At 45.2% G+C, this 20,025-nt stretch overlaps 1 protein-coding gene across 2 annotated transcripts in view; it reads right to left on the reverse strand.

Moving 5' to 3' along the window:
* vwa8 (von Willebrand factor A domain containing 8) overlaps positions 1 to 20,025 on the reverse strand; it is a 70,261-nt gene that overhangs the window by 47,403 nt on the left and 2,833 nt on the right. For both annotated transcript variants that reach the window (XM_047342506.1, XM_047342507.1), the window contains exons 5-25: positions 15,578 to 15,745; positions 15,160 to 15,324; positions 14,673 to 14,722; positions 14,452 to 14,560; positions 14,217 to 14,321; positions 13,986 to 14,114; positions 13,550 to 13,684; positions 13,385 to 13,462; positions 11,196 to 11,356; positions 10,971 to 11,084; positions 8,513 to 8,696; positions 7,665 to 7,742; positions 7,454 to 7,569; positions 7,068 to 7,168; positions 6,699 to 6,805; positions 4,969 to 5,040; positions 4,273 to 4,349; positions 2,267 to 2,342; positions 1,857 to 1,992; positions 1,211 to 1,330; positions 807 to 1,012 (exon numbers count right to left, since the gene is read on the reverse strand). In XM_047342506.1, the coding sequence (XP_047198462.1) occupies positions 807 to 1,012; positions 1,211 to 1,330; positions 1,857 to 1,992; positions 2,267 to 2,342; positions 4,273 to 4,349; positions 4,969 to 5,040; positions 6,699 to 6,805; positions 7,068 to 7,168; positions 7,454 to 7,569; positions 7,665 to 7,742; positions 8,513 to 8,696; positions 10,971 to 11,084; positions 11,196 to 11,356; positions 13,385 to 13,462; positions 13,550 to 13,684; positions 13,986 to 14,114; positions 14,217 to 14,321; positions 14,452 to 14,560; positions 14,673 to 14,722; positions 15,160 to 15,324; positions 15,578 to 15,745 (2,487 nt within the window). The remainder of the gene's footprint in view (positions 1 to 806; positions 1,013 to 1,210; positions 1,331 to 1,856; positions 1,993 to 2,266; positions 2,343 to 4,272; positions 4,350 to 4,968; positions 5,041 to 6,698; positions 6,806 to 7,067; positions 7,169 to 7,453; positions 7,570 to 7,664; positions 7,743 to 8,512; positions 8,697 to 10,970; positions 11,085 to 11,195; positions 11,357 to 13,384; positions 13,463 to 13,549; positions 13,685 to 13,985; positions 14,115 to 14,216; positions 14,322 to 14,451; positions 14,561 to 14,672; positions 14,723 to 15,159; positions 15,325 to 15,577; positions 15,746 to 20,025) is intronic.

Below are 20,025 nucleotides of genomic sequence, written 5' to 3' on the forward strand. Positions count from 1 at the left end.
GTGACCAGATGTGAAAGGTAATTAAAGCTAAAACCGGCTCGCGCATCGAAAGAAGCAATTTGGCCTTCGACTAAATGATCCTGTGTCTGTCCTGCTCCTCCGCGTGTCAATAGAGCTGATTAAAGACAGAGGTGGGCGGCCGGTGGGGAAATCAGACATAAGGTCTCGAACACGTGCACTGAATTATTGATCTACAATAGTGAAAGCTCCAATCTTAATTTCACTCTTCTTCAAGCGCCGTTATTCTGGTCCCTCGCCGTTATTTCTGAAGACCTGAGCAGGGAGGAGGCAGGAGACGTGACGAACGCTCGATCTTTAAATACAAACGAAATCAGAGAGTGACTCGATTCACACAAGCTGAAAATAACTGTTGCTGGCAGCTACATGGTAACTGGCAGCCTCTCGATGCTGAGGATGATGGTGAAGAGAGGAAAGCTGAGGATGGATAATAAAGTTCACCTTTTCCCCCCTTTTTTAATCTGATAATAAACGATAATAACGTCTCAACCCTGAAATTATGTCTTAATGGTGTTTTGACCTGTGCAGCAGCACAACTAAGCTTTTTATATTATAAATAAACGGGACCAGGACCAGATTGAAAACCTTCTCTGAAATCTGCAGATGATTCCTGTGTTACAGAACATGTTAAAGAAGTGTCAGGCCGAAGCACATCTGTGTTGTGAGGACACTCTATTGCATTAGGAGCGCAGCATTAAGGTCACATACTCTTTATGAATTATTGATTTCAAAGATCATCTGAGACCAAACCTGGAAAGCTGCTGAAGAACATGCATCCTACTTCTCACCTGGAGGTGTTTGACGATGTTGACCACCTCTCGAGTGGAATAGGGGTAAGTGATGGTTCCCTGGTCGGCCATGGACCTCAGCTCTCCGAACGCGGCCACCAGCTTCTGCAGCGTGGCGTCGGGAACGTCAGGGCCGTAACGTTTCAGCATCGCCAGCTCAGCCTGAGGCTTCGGGTTGTCCACAGCATGGCAGCTAAAGATATCACCTGAGAGAAGAATAACCAGTCAACACAAAGGTCTGCATGTAAATTTCTATTTGTTGAGGCCATGCAGAACATTTCAGGAGAATACCCAGACTTCAGTGCAGGTCTGACAACAGGTCTTGAGAATTCAACCAGGTTAGTCGTGAGCGCTCTCAGCAGAGGATCTTGTTTCTATCCTTAGATCCTGGATGTTGTATTTACCTAAAGCTCCATAGAAGTCGTTGCCCAGGAAAGGAAAGCCAGGTCTGTTAGCCAGCACCAGCATCCTGAAGTCTGGATGCATGACGATGGCGTTGGGCCTCCCCTCGGCTTCACGTGGATCTTTGGAGGAGAGACGGTCGTGGTTATCACGCGACAGGACAAGCAAACACACGTCACAGTGAGCACTGCTGTTTCTTCATCGGCTTCTTCCTGTAACTTTATAGCTAATTCCTAATATTTGATTTGTGTCTCACACACACAGTGTTGCTGTGCTGATAGCATCAGGAGCTCTCGAGTTTGTGTTTATGAAGTGTCGAGGTTGTGTTTGCATTCCTGTGGGAAGAAGAGCTGCTCAGGAATGGAGCAGCTGGTGGGATCACGTAGGACAACATGGAAAAATCACACGTTTACCATCCAGCATGATCCACAGTCGCCTGGTACCTGTCCATAAAGGCTTTTATCCTAAGCCCCCGTCGGTGTCCTGCATCTGATGTTTAACTCATGTTTGTCCTCCAGGACATCCGACCCTCAACTTGTCCATTTAGTGGTCTCGCTTCTGTCTGCTCACTGGATCTGAGACATTCTGCTGTCGATGTGTTGAACCCTGTGTGTGTGTGTGTGCGTGTGCGTGTGCGTGTGCGTGTACCTGAGATGATTCTGCGTCCGTCAGCCAGAATCATCTCTCCGCTCTCCACCAGGGTTTTGAGGATGCAGGTGACGTTAGTTGGAGCTTTGTCGGCCTCGTCGATCACTAGTATGTGACCCACTTTCACGGCCTTCACCTGCAGACACACCGACACACACATAGAAGTGATGAGGATGATGTCATATGTATGTTATAACATCCAAGTACTTAAACCTGCAGTTACTCGACAACTTGATGAAGCTCCAGTGTCAGAGTCTCTATGGGATCAAAAGTCGACACTGACTGAAAACCTACAGCTATATATGTTTTAAACCTTATCTCTGAGTGTGTGTGTGTGTGTGTGTGTGTGTGTGTGTGTGTGTGTGTGTGTGTGTGTGTGTGTGTGTGTGTGTGTGTGTGTGTCAGCTGACCAGGGGCGAGTCCTCGTACGTGATGATGCCGTCTCGGACTGAGGGCTGCAGGGTCAGGGTCTGAATGGTTGTGTCCCTGGGAGGAGCAGAAAACAGGGTCACACACACGTCCAGATTCAGAATCACTATTATTGTTATTGGTTCACCTCGTAGATATGAACTTATTGAAATCGAACTGAACTTCTGCTTTCATTTATACAGCTTTTCTAAATGGATCAATAGCTGTGAACTGATTTGAGGATTCTTCACAATGTAAGAAAAGAAAGAAAAGAAAGAAAAGAAAGAAAATCCTAGATTTCTTTCTAATAGAAGCTGAAATCAGATTCCCCTTCCACAAAGATGCAGGCCAGTGAAAAAGCTTTGCTGATAACACTGCACTCAATTTCAACAGGCCAGGAAATAAAGCATCGCTCCAACAACTTTGATCTCCTGGTGGCGTCCAAAATTATCCCTTCCTCTTTCCCCGAGCGAGCCGGCGACCAGCCCTCCCTCTCGCCTCGATACCTCACAGCGTGACCCAGGAGCTGTCCCAGTTTCCTTCCTGGCCGACTGCGTCTCTTTTCTGAGCCACATCTCTGTAGGCTCTCAGGCGCAGGCTCCCTAAAGCCACATGCACGGATCCTCCTGCCGCTGCCCTGCTCTAATATTAGCTGCAGCTACAGTAACTAACCAGGACACATCTGCGCTCGGCTCCACTTCGACTTTCACGGGACTTTGACAAACTAAACACGCACGTGTGCCGACGGAGCAACGGGTCGTTTCTCCGTGTGGATTCTGTGTTGATGGTTTCACTACAACAATAAGATCCTAGATTTTTAACTGGAGCGGTTCACGTTTGAACAAGTGGGGACTTTTATAGGTTTTCTGTTTGCTGCCTTTCTCAGAGTCATTGACAAGCAAAACACAGGCTTCTTCTTAGTGCCAGGATCAATACGAGGCCGTCGCTGCCTCCGATTGATCCCAGATACATTCGATAGTAAGGCTGATTTCACGTCGCTCTATGGATGAACAACACCGACCTAGTTTTCCCGAGGTGTCATCATGTGAGTATTTAAAGAATCTGTGAACCCGACTTAACGAGGACTTCTTCGAATGCTCCTTCTTGAATATGGTGCACGTGAAGTCCTCGTTCTGTTGAGGGACGGCCTAATTCACTGACGACCAGAAATAGGTTCTGAGTCTCTCAGATGGGACGGCCAGGGGGGGTGAGAAAAAACACTGGCAGCTCACTTCTCCCTCAAATAGAATTGATGGAAACTACAAGTACTATAAAGACACACACGTGTTATTACTCCTGGAAATCATCATAACTTGCTGGCCACAGAGGAAACAGGCTTAGAAACTGTCTGGGAGTTTAAAAACCAATTGTGAGACAGAAGTTTTTATGCACTAAAGTGTTGACAGGGTTTCCACAGCTTCCAAAAAGTTAAACATATGACTTATTAAAACCATGAAGAATGAAATTTATGACCCATGTCAAGAACAATGGATATGAAGGAATCATTGAGAAAGAATTACAACACACGGAGACGTTACAAACTATGAATGCCACCAAAACCAAAAGACATCATTTTTAAGTGCGATGGGTTAAATGAACGTTATATTTAGGAGCTTTATTGGACATATTAAAGACTTTTATAGGCCTATAATTCAGGATATTAAATATTAGACTGATTATGAGCGTGTGAGCTTTTCTGCAGCTGGAGAAATAAATATACATACGTGAGATTCACATGAGCTGTTTGTATGCAAATGTATGTGAAACTCTTTTTTGGAAAAATATATTCAGAAAAGGTTTGAGATGGTCATAAAGAATAAAATATGTTGGTCAGAAGATTTTGTGTTAAGCATAAAAAGGAACATTATACTTTATCACTCGTGGTCTGGACAAGGTCAAATGTTTAAACACAATAATAAAACAGAATGGAGCTTAAGTCTGAAACCCCATTGTCCAAGCTGGAAACCAGTTTGGGTAACACAGTTGATAACACGCTGGTTCTCCTGACCTGTGGAGCTGCAGGTATTCTCTGGGCCTGTTGAGCAGATGCAGGAACCGGTCCACTACTTTATTCTTACCCACTCCCTGTGGAAGAACAAAACATTTAGCTACCAAACACAAGCTAAAGAAAAGAATCTGTATGTAGCAGCTGTGTTTTAGTGACAAAGGCTGTGAAGAGCGATAAAGACGTTGTCCCTCTGTAGAGAGACGGTGCTGACTGGGAGAGTGTCTCTCTCTGTGGATGGTTCTGTGTTCTGACAGGGGCTCTTCTCTGGGACTCCCACTGCCGTCCCCACTGAGCCTTCCTCTCCTGGACGGCTGCTGAGTCGCTCGGCCACGTTGTCAGATGACCAGTAAGCCGCTCTGACAGCTCCTAATGTCACAGCGTCACCCGTACATGGTCATGTGCGTCTCCCACTTCCACTCCCTTCCTCCTCCTCTTCCTCCTCCTCCTCTTCTCCTCTGTCGATTCTGGAGCAGACTGAGGGCACAGTGTCCCGGAGGAGGTGCTACATGCTCCTTCCTGCCCCCAGCGAGCTGTGAGCACGACGGGTCGGAGGGTGACATCAGGGTGCAGGGGCCTGTTTCATAACCTGCCCCCCACACTCACACGGCGCTGACATGTGCGGCCTACTTCACTTCCCTTCAAAACAGAGAACGCAACTGGTTCCCTGCGGATTTCATGTGATTCCATGTCACTCACCTGGTTGCCCACCAAGAGGAGGTGCTCTCCCAACAGAAAGTCTTTCAGCATGTCCTCCATCACCTTCATGTGCTGCAGAGACATTCACACAGAGACATTCACACAGACTCAGTTAAACACGGACTGAACCCAGAAGGACATTTTCCTCATGATGTACTGTGTGTGTTTGTGAAGATGCTGCTCTGCAGACAGAAAGCAGGTCAGTCAAAAAGTAGGACATCCTCCCTGTTCCCATCTCAGCCTCTTCCACCTCCGACACAAGCAGGCGCAATAAAGAGGCAAAATTAGGACGGGGAGAGAGAGAGAGAGAGAGTGGGGAAGAAATGAATCTGGGTCACATCACGTCATCGGTGTTGCCAGAAGATGTCAGAGTGTCGTTTCCGGAGCTGGTTCTTCTTTGGGCCGCGCGGTGGTTCGGTCACAGCGAGCGTGAAGAGTTTGAGTCCACAAAACACTGCTGGAGTTTCAGGGGTAAACGGTGTAGCAGCTGAATCCAAGACAGCTGAAGACAACTGTGACTTATCTTCAGACGTAATAAAACACAACAGAGGAAACACAACATGCCTCCGAACTGCTCGTGTGGTGTCGTACGAGTGTCAGGAAGCCCCGACAATAACATTCAATTGGAAACGAGGTCATTCACATCGTGTTTTAAGACCAAATGTCTGCTGATAGCTTCCAAAGAGGTGCATTCAGGGGCTGTCGGAAATGCTAACGTCCGCTAGCTTAGCCACTTCTTTTAGGCTTTGAATGTCGGGGCTTGTGGACACTTTGCTGACACCACACGAGCAGTATGGAGGCATGTTGGGTTTCTTCTGTTGTTTTACTACGTCTGAAGATCACTAATGTCTTCAATTGTATTGGATTCGGCTGCTACACTGTTTACTCCTGAAACTCCAGCAGTGTTTTGTGGACTCAAACTCTTCACACCCCCCCCCCCCGCATAGTCGGGTGAGTAGATAATGAGTGAATTTTCATTTCTGGGTGAACTATCCCTTTAATGAAGAAGGTGTGGCTGCTGTATTTCATGTGTCTGAAAGTCAACTGATGAATTCCTAAAGGAGATTGTTTTTCTCTAACGGGGGCATGAAGTCCACATCTGTCTGAATCCAGATGTGAGGTACGCACTGTACTTTCCTTCCTATTTTTGGATAAGTTAACCACCACCAAGCGTTTTCCTGCTGGACATGAATGCGGCGCTGAATTAAAGTCACACTGCTTCCTTATCCAATCCAACCCGGGTCAGTTGGGGGACCTGGGACAGATTTGACCGAGATCTGAGGCTCAAGTGTATCTGAGGCAGCAACAACAACAAGAGCGTGACCTTGGGAAATATAGTTAATACCAGAACTAAAAGCAGAATCCTTCATAATGAAATAAAGTCGAACACTGCAAAGGGGACAGAGTGATATTAATAATAACAGGAAAAAAAGATGATTGAAGCTGAAGGGGATCGGACGGGGCTCTTCAGTGGTGTGTGATCTTACTGGATGTGAATGTTGTGTAGTGATGAACACACACACTGGTCATTGGATTATTCTTTATTGTTTCTAATCCAGCGCTTTGCCCTCATGTGTGGGTCATGTCCTGGAAATGTTCTTTTACAGTTACAGACTCATAAGAATCAGCTGAGTGAACTGTTTTCTTGCAGCTACAGATGTGGTTCAGACTGACATGTATGTGATCACGTCCAGTATATAAAGTATTAGTGTGAGTGGATGTGTAATTACCTGCGGATTGTCATAAAAGAGAACATCTGGAACCTTCATTTTCTCACTGGGTTTGTAGATGGGAGCGGACACGTTGCCAATAGTCAACACACCATCCTTTACCACACCTGGAGACACGGGGGGGGGGGGTCAGGCGTGAGGAGTGAGTTTTACTGGATGAGAATTAGGAGAACATCTCTCCTCCTCTGGAGAAACTGAAGCTGCTTCTCAAAAATCTAATTCAGGAAACATATTGACTCATGACACTGATCCACTTGGTAGTCGACCTTAAAGGTCTCAGGTTTAACCAGGAGAAACTCATATTTATCTATGAAATATATCTAGAAACATCGAATGGATGATTTTATTTTATAGGTGAGTGGAACTCACAGCTGTAATCCTGAGTTTGTTCAGCAGGATCTGGTTTGTCCTGTATGGAGCAGTTGGTGAGGCTCTTTTCAAGAGAGGCTCGGGCCAAGCTGGGCAGGAACCTACACACACACACACACACAAACACACACACAACACACACACAAACACACACACAACACATATTAATCACTAGTGTTCACAATCACTGAGCATATTGTTTATATGGCACTTTCACAATGAATCCAAAACCACATTAACACATAGTAACGTGTGTGTGTGTGTGTGTGTGTGTGTGTGTGTGTGTGTGTGTGTGTGTGTGTGTGTGTGTGTGTGTGTGTGTGTGTGTGTGTGTGTGTGTGTGTGTGTGTGTGTGTGTGTGTGTGTGTGTGTGTGTGTGTGTGTACCTGGAGAGACAAGCCTTATTGACTGCGTGAGCGATGCTCTCCTCCGGGTACTGAGAGAGACGACGACAGATCCTCAGCAGCTGTCTGGTGGAGAGAGAAGAGGCCAGAGACTGCGCCTGGAGACACACACACACAAATAAATTACTTAGATCACACGCTCACACACATAAACAAACTGGTAGGACACACACACACACACAGACACACTCACTGTGGGATCGTTGGTGTTGCGCAGGCTGTGTGTGAGGTGCAGTAGCTGCTCGGCTGCCTCCGCTGGAACATTAGGCGTCTGACAGATGAAAGGAAAAGACTGATGAAGAGGATGTGATGAAGATGAACTGAGGTGGAATTAAACAGCAAATATATTCATCTGATCGGATTTGTGACAACTGGCTGAACGAATAACATTGGATTGATTATTTTTCCTTTTCTTTCCAACTGAATCATTTGATAGTTGTATTTTAGTTTGTCTTTTGCTGTAAATGTTGCTCCGCTCATACCAGAGGTTGAGCAGCAAAAAGAGACAGTAAATAAACATGAATGTAAACATGAATGAAAACTCAGCAGAGCTCATATCTCCCTCATACACAAACAAACACACCTGGAAATATCAGTCCTGATTTATTCATCAAGACTCCAGAATGATTTCTAGAGAAATTCAAAAAAATGGAGAAAAACACTCAGATCTGCCCCCTCGATCTAATCCACACCACAAGTTAATATATGTTCCTTGGCCTTTGTCAGATAAAAAGTCCAGATCTAGTGAATTTAACTGTGGTTCCATGAGGGGCCTGTGTGCACTCTGTCTAATTCCATTAGTTTCTGGAAACTTTATTACAGCAATGTCAGTTCAATCATACTGGATAGTTCAAAATGTATAATTTGATGAGCACTTACTGGTCAGAAAAGTGGTGACTAGTGGGAAACCGGCTGTCGGACAGTTGTGGTGTGTTTGTGCAGGTGTGTGCAGGTGTGTGCAGGTGTGCGTGTGTGCGTGTGTGTGTGTGTGTGTGTGTGTGTGTGTGTGTGTGTGTGTGTGTGTGTGTGTGTGTGTCTTACCAGTCCCTGTATGAGGCCCATCTCCTCTGCTTTGGCCAGCGGGGTGACACTGTGGTAGAGGAACATGGTGAGCAGCTCCGGGCCCAACCACTGCTGAGCTCCGCCGCTGCCTCCAGTGGCCCCTACGACGGGGGGCTCCGCCAGGGCCAGCACCCTGAACGACGGGTGGACGGGCAAGATGGACCTGAGAAGACACACACACAGACAGACACACAGACAGACACACACACACACAGTTCAACATTAGCAGTGGATGAACATCTGCTCCGCCGTGTTCAAGTAGATGTGGAGTGCAGGTGCACATGGTGTTTGTCACGGTTGTGTGATATGTGAGTGTGTGTGTGTGTGTGTGTGTGTGTGTGTGTGTGTGTGTGTGTGTGTGTGTGTGTGTGTGTGTGTGTGTGTGTGTGTGTCCCATCCAATCTATGTCAGGGACAGGAGCAGGACTTTTGACAGCTGTCTGAGTGATTCTTTGATTCGAGAGGACAGCAAAGTCCGTTTCAATCCCCCCCCCCCACACAGACGCCCACACAGCGACAGGACAAATTTACTCTAATGTGGTGAAAAACCGGCGCTAACCAGCATCATTACATGTTTCATACATGTAGATATCAGAGGCCGTTGTTATTAGAGCCTAACCGTACCCTGTATCTCACCAGTTTGGATTCTGCTGGTCTCTCTTGTTCCCTCTGTTCGGTCCCATCATGTAACCAGCCGCTTAAATTTAATTTAAACATCAAAGTTGAACGAGGCTGCCAACTCTAATTCAAATCCGGTTGGTAAACAGAAACAATCCCGCTGCCACTCTGACGTCAGGCCGCTCCACCATGTGGTTTCTATTTGTTGCTATGGGAAACATTAACTATCATTAAAACATGGACACACGATCCATAATGTTTGGATCCGCTGCCCAAGGCTGCATCGGTCTTTGAAGCATGATGAGGTAGAAATGTTTTGGAGCTGCAGAATCTGTGCATCTGCAGAAAGAGTGAGCAGCAGTTCTGAGGATGGAGACACCACGATGATGAGAGAGGTCAGAGGTCAGACTGAGACTGAACAACCCTGAGATGGACGGTTAACAGAACCACATCAGGTGGCTGCAGGGACACAGACTCACCATCACTGGACAGTTCACAGTCAACTGCATGAAGTAAATGTCCCATTTCTTTTCTCCATTGATTTTTCTGAAGATTCTTATAAAAACAGGCCGACCAGCTCCAAGAAGAACCGTGAGCGTAAAACATTTGATTCAGAGCAAGACAAATGGAAAAAAAGGCAAAGGTACAAGACTGGGTACATAATATTTTAAGTTGGAAGGAACTACGCATCCCATAAACCATTGCAAATGATTGACTTCATGCTTCTTCTTAAATTTAACCTTGTTAACTCAAGAAAAAAACGGTCTCATGTTAGAAAGCGCAGTCATGGTCGCTCTGTGGTGAACGTAATGTCACACAGAATGATCTTATCACAGCTGGTATCATTTTTGCAGTTGTGGACAACATTTCCATGGTAACATGCGAGCTCCACCAATCACAGCCATCGCTCATCACGTGAGGATTTCAGGTTATTCTTCTTCACATCGCAAATAAAACTCACATCACATCGACAGGAACTTGTGGCTTCAAGGAGCAAATAACATCAATAATCAAGAAAATTTATTTTTACTTCCAGGGCTTCCCCCAGTCCAGTAGAACAAGTTTAGGATGTGGAAGATGTGGAAGCATTAGTGGGCAGCTGACAAATCTGCAGTGACGTGATGCAGTTACAGCAACATGCAGCAGAATTTGATTTTGCTGAATCCATGACGTGAAGACCTGAGGCTGTTTGAGAGCAAATGGAGGAAACTAACCACCATTAGCTCGGTGTTCCTGATAAACAGCATGGTTAAAAAAACTGAAACCTGCATTGTAATGCATAATTAAATCCTGGTGGACACACACACAGACACATACACAGACACACACTCATGCACGCACGCACACATTGAGTCTCAGCCACAGGAGCGGAGGAAGAGGAAGTGGGTTCACTTCAGCCCAGACGTCCCACCACAAACATCCTTCCTGCCAGCTTAGGTGGGTTTTTATACACAAAACGAATGTGCATGTACAAACACACAAACAAACGCACACACACAAACAAACACACACTACCTACTCTTCAATTATTTAACTCTTTTCTTCTGCTTGTATTCATCAATCTCTCTCCACACCTGTAAGCAGTTTATCCACTGGGGACACGGAGCCATAAGATTCGATCATCACAAATCTGAATATACTTTATTCTCTGCCCTCCTCCTCTCCATGTCCGTCTTGCTGTGACGGAGCTAACGCTGAATGGGTTTATCATAAAGTCATGTTCCCAATGTTTGACGCAAAATGCTACTGAAAAATACCTTTCCCTGCTCATAACCCACAATCATCAGTGTCCTGAGTTGTGTGTGTCTCTGTGTGTATACCTCTCTTGCAGCTGCTCGTCGCTGAGCTGCAGCTGTTCCTTTAGTGTCTGGTATCTGTCCCACCTCAGCAGCCTGGTCCCATCATACAGATCCAGCTCCCTGTCGTGTAGCAACCTGAGACACAAAGCACAGAGGAATGAGCTGACAAGTGTGCATATGTGTGTGTGTGTCTACAAATAACAGCAAGTAAATCATGGAAACAATATTTGTATCAGACTGAAGTACCTCGACAGCACAGCCAGGGTTCCCAGGTTAACCCTGTGAATTCCGTCCAGAAGCAGCAGCTTGCCCTCGATGGCAGCCGTGACCAGCGGAGACGGCCTCCACGCTGTGTCCCCGTTCGGGAGGGTGCACCTCTGCTGGAGGAGGTCCCGGGCTGTCATGTCCTGGAAGGGAAAGAGGAGCGAGGAGGGAGGAGATGAGGGTCGGGGTCAGTGCAAGTGAACATGAAGCCAGAGTGGAAGGAAATCAAGGGACAAAGTAGAGGGAGGTGCAGGGACTGAGATCAGGAGATGTTCTGTGCAGCAGTTTGTTTAATATCACACTAGATTTCTCCTCTAACTGCACCCCCACAATGATCTGGCCCCGCTGCTAGACTCGATATCTCGGCGTTACAGATAACAGTTAATGGCACATTTCTGTTAGGGGGTGAAACGTCTGCGCAGCAAGACTGTCATACTCGCTATCACGCCAGCGTGTCATGGCAGAGACGGAGGGTGGAGGCGGGAGGACATGCGGCGTTACACAATTTGTTCCAGGCACTGACTAAACCGGGAGCTGCTCCACGGAAAGAGGACATTTTATATCAAGTCGGAAACAAGCTCTGTGTTTTACATTTTGCACAATCATGAGGATGATGATGATGATGATGATGGTATGAGTGATGCACCATACTTTGTGTAACCTGTGATCACTGCAGCTCCTCTTCTGTCACTCAAACCCAGCAGGTCACTGAAGAGTTAGATCCTCTTATTAAATTGACTTATGAATTAATCTGGTGATATTTCTCCGCTGGTTGTTTAAACAGACCAGAAGTGGCGGAGACGCCCCTCGTCCTACAGGGACAGACTTGTTTGGGAGGTTTGACGCCTCTTGTTGTAGAAGCCACGCTCTCCACCGTGGCCTCCTTTGGCCAGTTATGTAACAGCCGCTATTTTCTACCTCCTTAATGTGATTATCACATCGGTGGAAAGATACTAAATACATTTACTCAAGTATTTTGCTTTGCATTCTTTACCCTAATCCAATCATAGCATAGTTCAGGATACGTCTTTATCTCTTAGGTTTCTAGGTTAGCCAGTTTGAAATAAATCTCACTTTTACAGATGATTACGATTCAATATTGACGTTCCTGTCCTTTGCTCCGAATGCCACTTCCTTTTCCAAAATTGGTATTGTCAGCGCTGACATGACGAAAGGCCTGACGAAGGATTCCACAATTCCCGTAACACAGGTGACCCCTGACCTCAGCCGGCTAAAAAAAGCTGCAGCATGATGCATTAATACATAAAGCCGCAGCACAGCCACTTCCTGCAGGGTCGTCACCCGGCTGACTACATTCCACAGAAGCAGTCTGACACACACACACACACACACACACACACACACACACACACACACACACACACACACACACACACACACACACACACACACACACACACACACACACACAAATATATATGTATATACATAAATATAAATATATATCTTCGATTGTGTTTCTCATTCGGCCTTTGGATTTATCACTGAATCTTCAATTAGTACAAGTGATTTCAATGCATATTAATTCACTGTGTAAATCTGATTAGTATCTTTATAATGATAATGAGGGGATTCAACCATCTGATCAACTGAGGTGTTTGAAGTGTGACAAGAGAAAATTCTGCAGAAACAGAATCTGATTTTCTTCTCATGAAATGGTTTCTATTTTCAGAAGGTCTCCTTTCATAAAAATACCCCTGTCCCGCTGTGTGCAATATCCGTGCCCCTCCTCTCTCCCCATTGGTTGAAATCTGCTTTGTGACATCACAGGTCATAAAAATGTGTATGACAAAATAAACATATATCCCACAAACATATTTATTACCAGAGTGTCACAGTTTCTACGTTTACTTTCCACATGGATGCATGTAAATAAAAAGACATTATGAACTAATGTTGTTATAAGTAATTGAAAACGATGATCCCTTATTTTCTTATAACACAAATCATAATCTGTACAGATGATAGATGGAGACTTTAGTTAATTATTTGGCTACTTTCACATAAAGGAACGCTGTGACTGGTATTTACAAACTGTTGCATCACTTGCTCGGTGGTATTTTCACAGTAAATAAACTCAGATGGATCCAGACTTTAAAAATCAAACAATTTTAATCTTTGAAAGACAAATATTAGTGATGCTTGCTCACCTGGTAGAGCATGACTGGTTCCATGCTGTATCCCAGTATCTCAGCAAACTCTCTGGCCAGCACTGACTTGCCACAACCCTGGAAAATACAAAAATGATTGTTATTAAAACCAGCGATCACATTCATCATGTGTGAGCTGGTCCCTGAGCATCGTGTGTCCGGTACCTTGGCTCCTATCAGACATATGTCCTTCACCATGTGGGACTGCATCATCTCAGACAGCAGCTGGGAGTGGCTCGGCGTACTGATGAAGTTGGGGCTGCTGTTTGGTGGACGTGGCTCTTTGGTCCCGGCTGGAACCTGCAGAACGACGGACAGAAGACGTGTCTGTGAGGCCATGAGACAACAGACATCTCCGGGACACGTGTGACTCACTGACCTCGTCTGGTCAGAGACAGGACTTTTTGATGAATAGAGCAGAGAAAACTTTGTGTGTCTGATTGGTGTCAAATTGGTGAAGATGTTTCTTTTTTTTTGCACGAGTTTCTAGAATTACCACAGATTCTAATCCTCCAACAACCAGTGCAGTTTTCACTGTGACTCCTTGCAGAGGTACTCGTTGGGGCTTTAGTTTTACTGCAGTCAGCCTGTCGACCGTTACCTGAAACGTGACGTCTTTGTCCTTGACGCGTAACGTGACATCAGCGCGGCCCTCAGTCTCCCTCGCCGCTGACACACTCACGATAGCACCAGGCGCTGGCACACGGCGACCGTCCAGCAGCTCAAATCGCTGCAAAACAATCCCACAGAACACATGCATGTGAAAAGTTGATCTCATTGACTTCACATCCAGACGGCGACATTTTTACTGGTGGTTGACATCTCGACTTACGCCGAGAACGTCCTCTACAGCGGTGCGGCCATCCTTTCCCAGAATACTGGTGTAGGGGTAAAGTCTCTGGACTAACTGCTGGGAGGACAACATAGGGAAGGCGTTCTGCAAAAGAAAAACATTAGACACTCATATTAATTGACCAGAAGGTAGGAGCAAGAGTATTTTTTCTTTTTTAATTGCCCTCTCTTCTTTATTGTTCCTGAGAGAGGGATACTCCTGTCTGGGTTCTCACCAGCACGTGGAGGGCAGGGAGCAGGTTGTCCACAGGGAAGTCGGGGAGGCCCAGGTCGGAGGATTCCTGGGAGCACAGCGTAGTGGCGAGGGAGAGCAGCTGGGAGACCCTGACACAGGAAGGAACCAAGTGCTGCACATTAAGTGTCACATGAACACTCACACTTGTCCAAAAAGCCCCTTAAAAAGCTTTTAGCTTCACTAATAGAACTTTGAATTTACCTTTCTGCAGAAATGTTTGGTCCCACTGTATATAACAGCTCCAACTGGTCCTGAAGAGACAATAATATCCAGAGGCAACAGCTGCAGGGTCATACACTTGAGACATTTCAAGGAACACTTGTGCAACTGAGTTGAAAAACATGTTGGGAAAATTTGAAATCCCCAAAATAGATGTGGCAACAAATTGGAAATAAAGAGAGCAACATAAAATGTGAAATCTTAATTTTTAACTCATTACAGACACTGGAACATTACATTCAAGAGAAGATTCATCAGTATTTTGCTGAACCAGTATTATGTCAAGTTTCCTGAAACTTGAAAATATAAATCAAGTCAGTGTTTGACAGAAAGTAGTTCCAAGGAAGTTTATTTACAGTGTGTTATGTGGATGACTCAGTAACAAGTAACACTGTGTCGCCTTCTGCCAAATCCCCCATGTTTAACACATTTTGTTGGTGTTAAGTAATCTGTAAATTCCAGGACTGACTTTGAACGGTAGGTGATAGATGTCTCTGGCCTGGAAGCGAGAGCGGAGAGGGGGATCCAGCGGGTTGCCCTTGTACTTGGGAACAGGGAGACCAAGAGCGATGACCCGAAAGTCCTCACTCACACGGACGATCTTCCAGCTGTCCAGCTCCTCTTTGGTGTGCTCCTGCAATACATCAACGAACAAAACTCCAACCCTTCATTCTACTGTAGGTACATGACTGAGTGTGAGAAAGTATTTATAGGTAGAGGGAACACAACAACAGCAGTGTAGAAGAAGTGCGAAGCTTCACCGCTCCGGTGTGAAGATCCAGGCAGACACAGCTCCGTAAAGAACAGCCGTGATCGAGAGGAGGTAGGAGTGTGTGCAATTAGCAGGGGGAAGGATTTCATCATGTTAGCGAGCGTGCTGCACTGACCTGCAGCAGCTTGTCGTAACGCTCGGCCGACATCAGGAAGCGTCCGTCCTCCAGCTGCATCTCTCGGTTCTCCAGCAGGTTGTTGAGGACGGGCAGGACATTCCTCTCGGCCTTCTCCAGCCCCTCCAGGACCAGGACTCGGCCTTGTGTTGCCGCCCTCACAGCACACTGGGGGAAAACAAATATTAAAAGTTGAGAGCAATCAGTGAACTTTTTTGCGGGGGTGCTGCTGGTATATCAGGAAAGGTTTAATTTGAAGGCTTAACTCTTAATCACTGCAATCAGTTCAAGCTCAGGTCAAATCTGCTCCTCTATTGTCCAACACAGCGTCTGACCCCGTGTGAATGTTGTCAAAGCTAAAACCATTTATATATCTAGCTCCTCGTGCTATAATAACAAAATGAGCTTTCCATAAAGCCTTTCCTGAGGATGTCCTCAGCTTATTGTGCTCCTCCAAACCAGGCTTCAAAACTGTCTCAGCTGTTTTAGGAAGGCCTATTTCTACTCCCAAAATTAGGGATCAAACTTACTTGAGCTTGGTTAAGCATGTGTCTGTGTGTGTCTGTGTGTGTGTGTGTGTGTGTGTGTGTGTGTGTGTGTGTGTGTGTGTGTGTGTGTGTGTGTGTGTGTGTGTGTGTGTGTGTGTGTGGACGCACATTTCTGCAGAAATCAAAAAGCACATCTGACGTCAAGAGGCAGGAAACTTTAGCTGTCTGGGTGGACCGCAGCGCGAGTGGCCATGTAATTAGGTTAACATGTAAATACGTGGCAGGTTGTGTGGGAAGCAGAGCCATAAAACTATAGTGGGGACCAGATGCTCTAAATTTAACTCTGGATCCATTTTGGGCACCAACGCTGTAATCAGATAATTGTTAGAAATGTAAGTGACGCAGGGTGGCGAGAGAGACGGGGAAGCACAGACGGGCTTTGTGTTCCGCCTGACACTAACTGTGCTGAGGGAAAACAAACCTTCCCATCACACACTAACAAGCATTAAGCAACCACTTAGCAACGGATGTTACAGAGAAGTGGATGGATAGAAGATAAATGAACATAATTCTTGATATATAACGTTTTATTATCGTAGGATAATGCAAGCGCTCTGAGCACCGGTCAAAATGCATCTGCAGCCGGGTCTTTGTGAGTCCATACACTTGCTTCCTGTTTTTACAACAAATTGTTCCTGCTCAACACATTTTGTGTTAAGTCACATTCTTTCATTGTCCAGTTTTTCTTTCCACTCCAGTTTTTACACTTTAAGTAATAACAGTTATTTTAAAATGCAGCTTTTGACATTTATTTGAATGCAGGTTATTAGTGAATCTGGTTAATTTAGTTTAAACCAGAAATACCATCTCGCAGTTGCACTCCTCCACCAAGCAATGGCCAGAAAAAAAACATTTCTGAATATTACGATGTCACAGTGAAGATAAACTTTAACCTTTTGGGTATTAAACGTCATCACTTAACCAGTTTATCCTTAATTAAACCCTCGAAGGGTTCCTGAGATAAAGTGTTCATGAGACTTGCAACATGAAAACAAAAAGCCTCAGGCCGCCACTGTTACCGTCGTCAGCACGGAGGCTTTGAACGAACTCGCTGCAGAGGCACGCTATTGGTTTACACAGTTTTTTATTACTGTACAACAGACTTATGAGCAGCAGGGTTTGAGGTAAGCTGTGTTACATAAGAGCCTGCTAACTGGAGAGAGGTGACTACTGGAGATGTCAAAAATACGACATGCATGCGATTACATCCATGTGACTGCATCCTTCATGTGGGGGGGTGGTGCGAGGGCGAGGGGAGAGAACTAAAGAGGGAGAGGAGGGAGCGGAGGAAGAGAGTGAGCACAGGGAACCACAAAAAGTCTGAATATAGGGCTGCAAATCAGCGCAGGGCCCAGAGGAATACTTGGATGTTCTAGTTAAAACACAACCACAAACACACACACACACACAGACACACACAGACACACACACCTCCTGTCATATGAAAACATTCTTCAAGAGGAAATCTTCCTTATTTGCACACGTTTTCAGCTCTTCACACGAAATAGGTGTCGGAGACTGTGATGCGTACATGTACTGAACTAATCGCACCCACGGGACAAAAATCAACTCCATCTAGTGAGCCAACACACACACACACACAGACACACACACACACACACACACACAAACACACACACTCTGCCCACATTTCATTCGATGGCACAATGTTCCACGAGGATTTGAGGAAGAAGACGAGGAACACGCAATCTCTTCACACCTATTAGTGCAATCGATAATGTCGGATCTATTCGTGAGCTGTTGCCATGGAAACAGACGACACCTGTTTTCCTTTTGATGAGCGGGTGGGAGGTGGCCGAGCCTCGTTGACTTCGAGCGGTTGGCTGGCGTTCCTCGTCGCAGGAAACGGAGGACGTGTCTTGACTGTGTCGAGGCAGCTCCACAGACTTAAGGCCATGAATATTTGTGTATCCATAACGTGTTCAGTAACGGCCATTTAAATCACAAGTTCTGTTTGGTATGTGGTGTATTTAGCTAACATGGATCATTTTGACACGTGTGTAAAACATAATGACAGGTTTAAAGCTAGCGGCGCCTGATTTCTGGACTCTCAGACTTCCTAAGTATTATTCCATATGTTACTTGTTTGTTCTCTCCTTCTGAGAATGCTCTTTGACCTGTTAGATGGAGAGGTTCCCATCTTCAAGTAGGAAGCATGTTTTGAATTAGATGCCCCTATGTGTGATGTCATTTTATCTCAAGTTTTGGGCGTAAACAAGTTCCCTATATGAATGCTTGTCCGACACCGGCGACTCAGACTTCTGAATTGGCAGAACGTCTCGGGGTGTGCCGGTACCCGTCCAGACCTGTAACTTCTGTGTAATAAACCTTATTATACAAGCAAGAACGGTGTCCGCGGAGATTCCTTCATCATCATCTTCAACATCACTGCTGCTTAAATATACGACAGGTACACGGCAACTGATGATGGATGTGTGTTATCGCTGCTCACGGGTTCCAGTGAATTGGCGTTGGGATTGGTCTCAGGTGGAACAACCACTTTGAGGACAGAGCTGGATTATTAGATCAATGGGACAGCTCTCTGGTGGAAGCTGAACTGCTGCGACGATTCAATACAATATTAAAACGAACGAAAGGTGAAAACACACGCTGCTGTTACAAAAGATGTGTGAGCTTCTTAAGGTGTCAGGTAATGTTTGGTTCATTGTGGCACCCGAGTGTCCCGGAGGTTAGAACCCCGACCATGAACCACAACGACCGCAGTTCAAGTCTGAACATTAGTACATGTCACCTCTCTGCTGTCACTGTCCGATAAACACAGGTCTAATTTATGTAGAGTGAGCACTGACAACAGTCAATGTGAGTTTAGTGACGCACGTTTATACTTTTTAGTTTTTTGAAAATTCATATTAAGGTGAGCAATTTCCAGTTTTTTGTTTTCATTGTGTACTACACTGAAATAGACCCATTCATTTCTTTTACATTATAAAACCACTCAGAGAAGTGACGGCTGACAGGCAGATACATTCAGATACATGCATCTGCTGAGAAATCTATACATGTACATTTACATGTTCATATCATACCACCTTCAACTCTGCTGTAACTGAGCTCTGGTTCAATCTAAATTTCAAAAAAGAATAAAAGAATAACAAAGTCTTATTAACGTGTGAGTTTTTCTGCCTCAGAAAATCAGGTTCACGTGTAAAGTCTCAGAATAAATGTTCTGAGAATAAAACAAAAAAAAGCTTCCCCCTGTTTCCATGGAGGTGATTTTTTGAACTGTTACGCAACTGATGTATTTTTTTTACACAAATGAAGCCGTGAGCTAATTAGCTGTAGATAATGACATGACTGAGCAAGTGTTAATTATCACAGCTTCTCCCCATTTGTCACTACTCGATCCTGGCAACCCAGTCACAGGTTTTAATGGTCTAACGTGGATTTATGTTTTGTTTTTTCTTCTGAATCATTTTTCCAAAGCCCTGAGAAACAAATGGAGATGAAGGGAGAACAGAAAGTTCTCCTCACAGAAACCAGGCTGGGTAATGAGGAGCTGTTCTCCATGGTTACTTGACTTCCAAGAGCGTGGGGGCGTACGTTTGCATAAAGCTTGATCGATCAAAACGTGGCACGGAACGGAACGGAACGGGACGGGAAGGCGAGTTGTGATGTTTCGTAATGTGTTACTGACACTGAAAGAAGAAGAGAATAGAAAGGACTGTCAGTTATTGTTTTTAACCATTTTACCAGTTATTTACAGTGTAAGTATCATAGATCACAATTTGTGTCTTAATGTTATATAATCTAAAGGAGGAAGAAATTAAATAATGTTAGTACGTGCCTGTGTAAAGCGACTGACAAATGTAAATTTAGAAACACAACCTTCTCAGTTGGAGCTGTAATGAACCTAATATG

This window comes from Hippoglossus stenolepis, chromosome 13, assembly GCF_022539355.2.
Source record: "Hippoglossus stenolepis isolate QCI-W04-F060 chromosome 13, HSTE1.2, whole genome shotgun sequence".
Lineage (NCBI taxonomy): Eukaryota > Metazoa > Chordata > Actinopteri > Pleuronectiformes > Pleuronectidae > Hippoglossus > Hippoglossus stenolepis.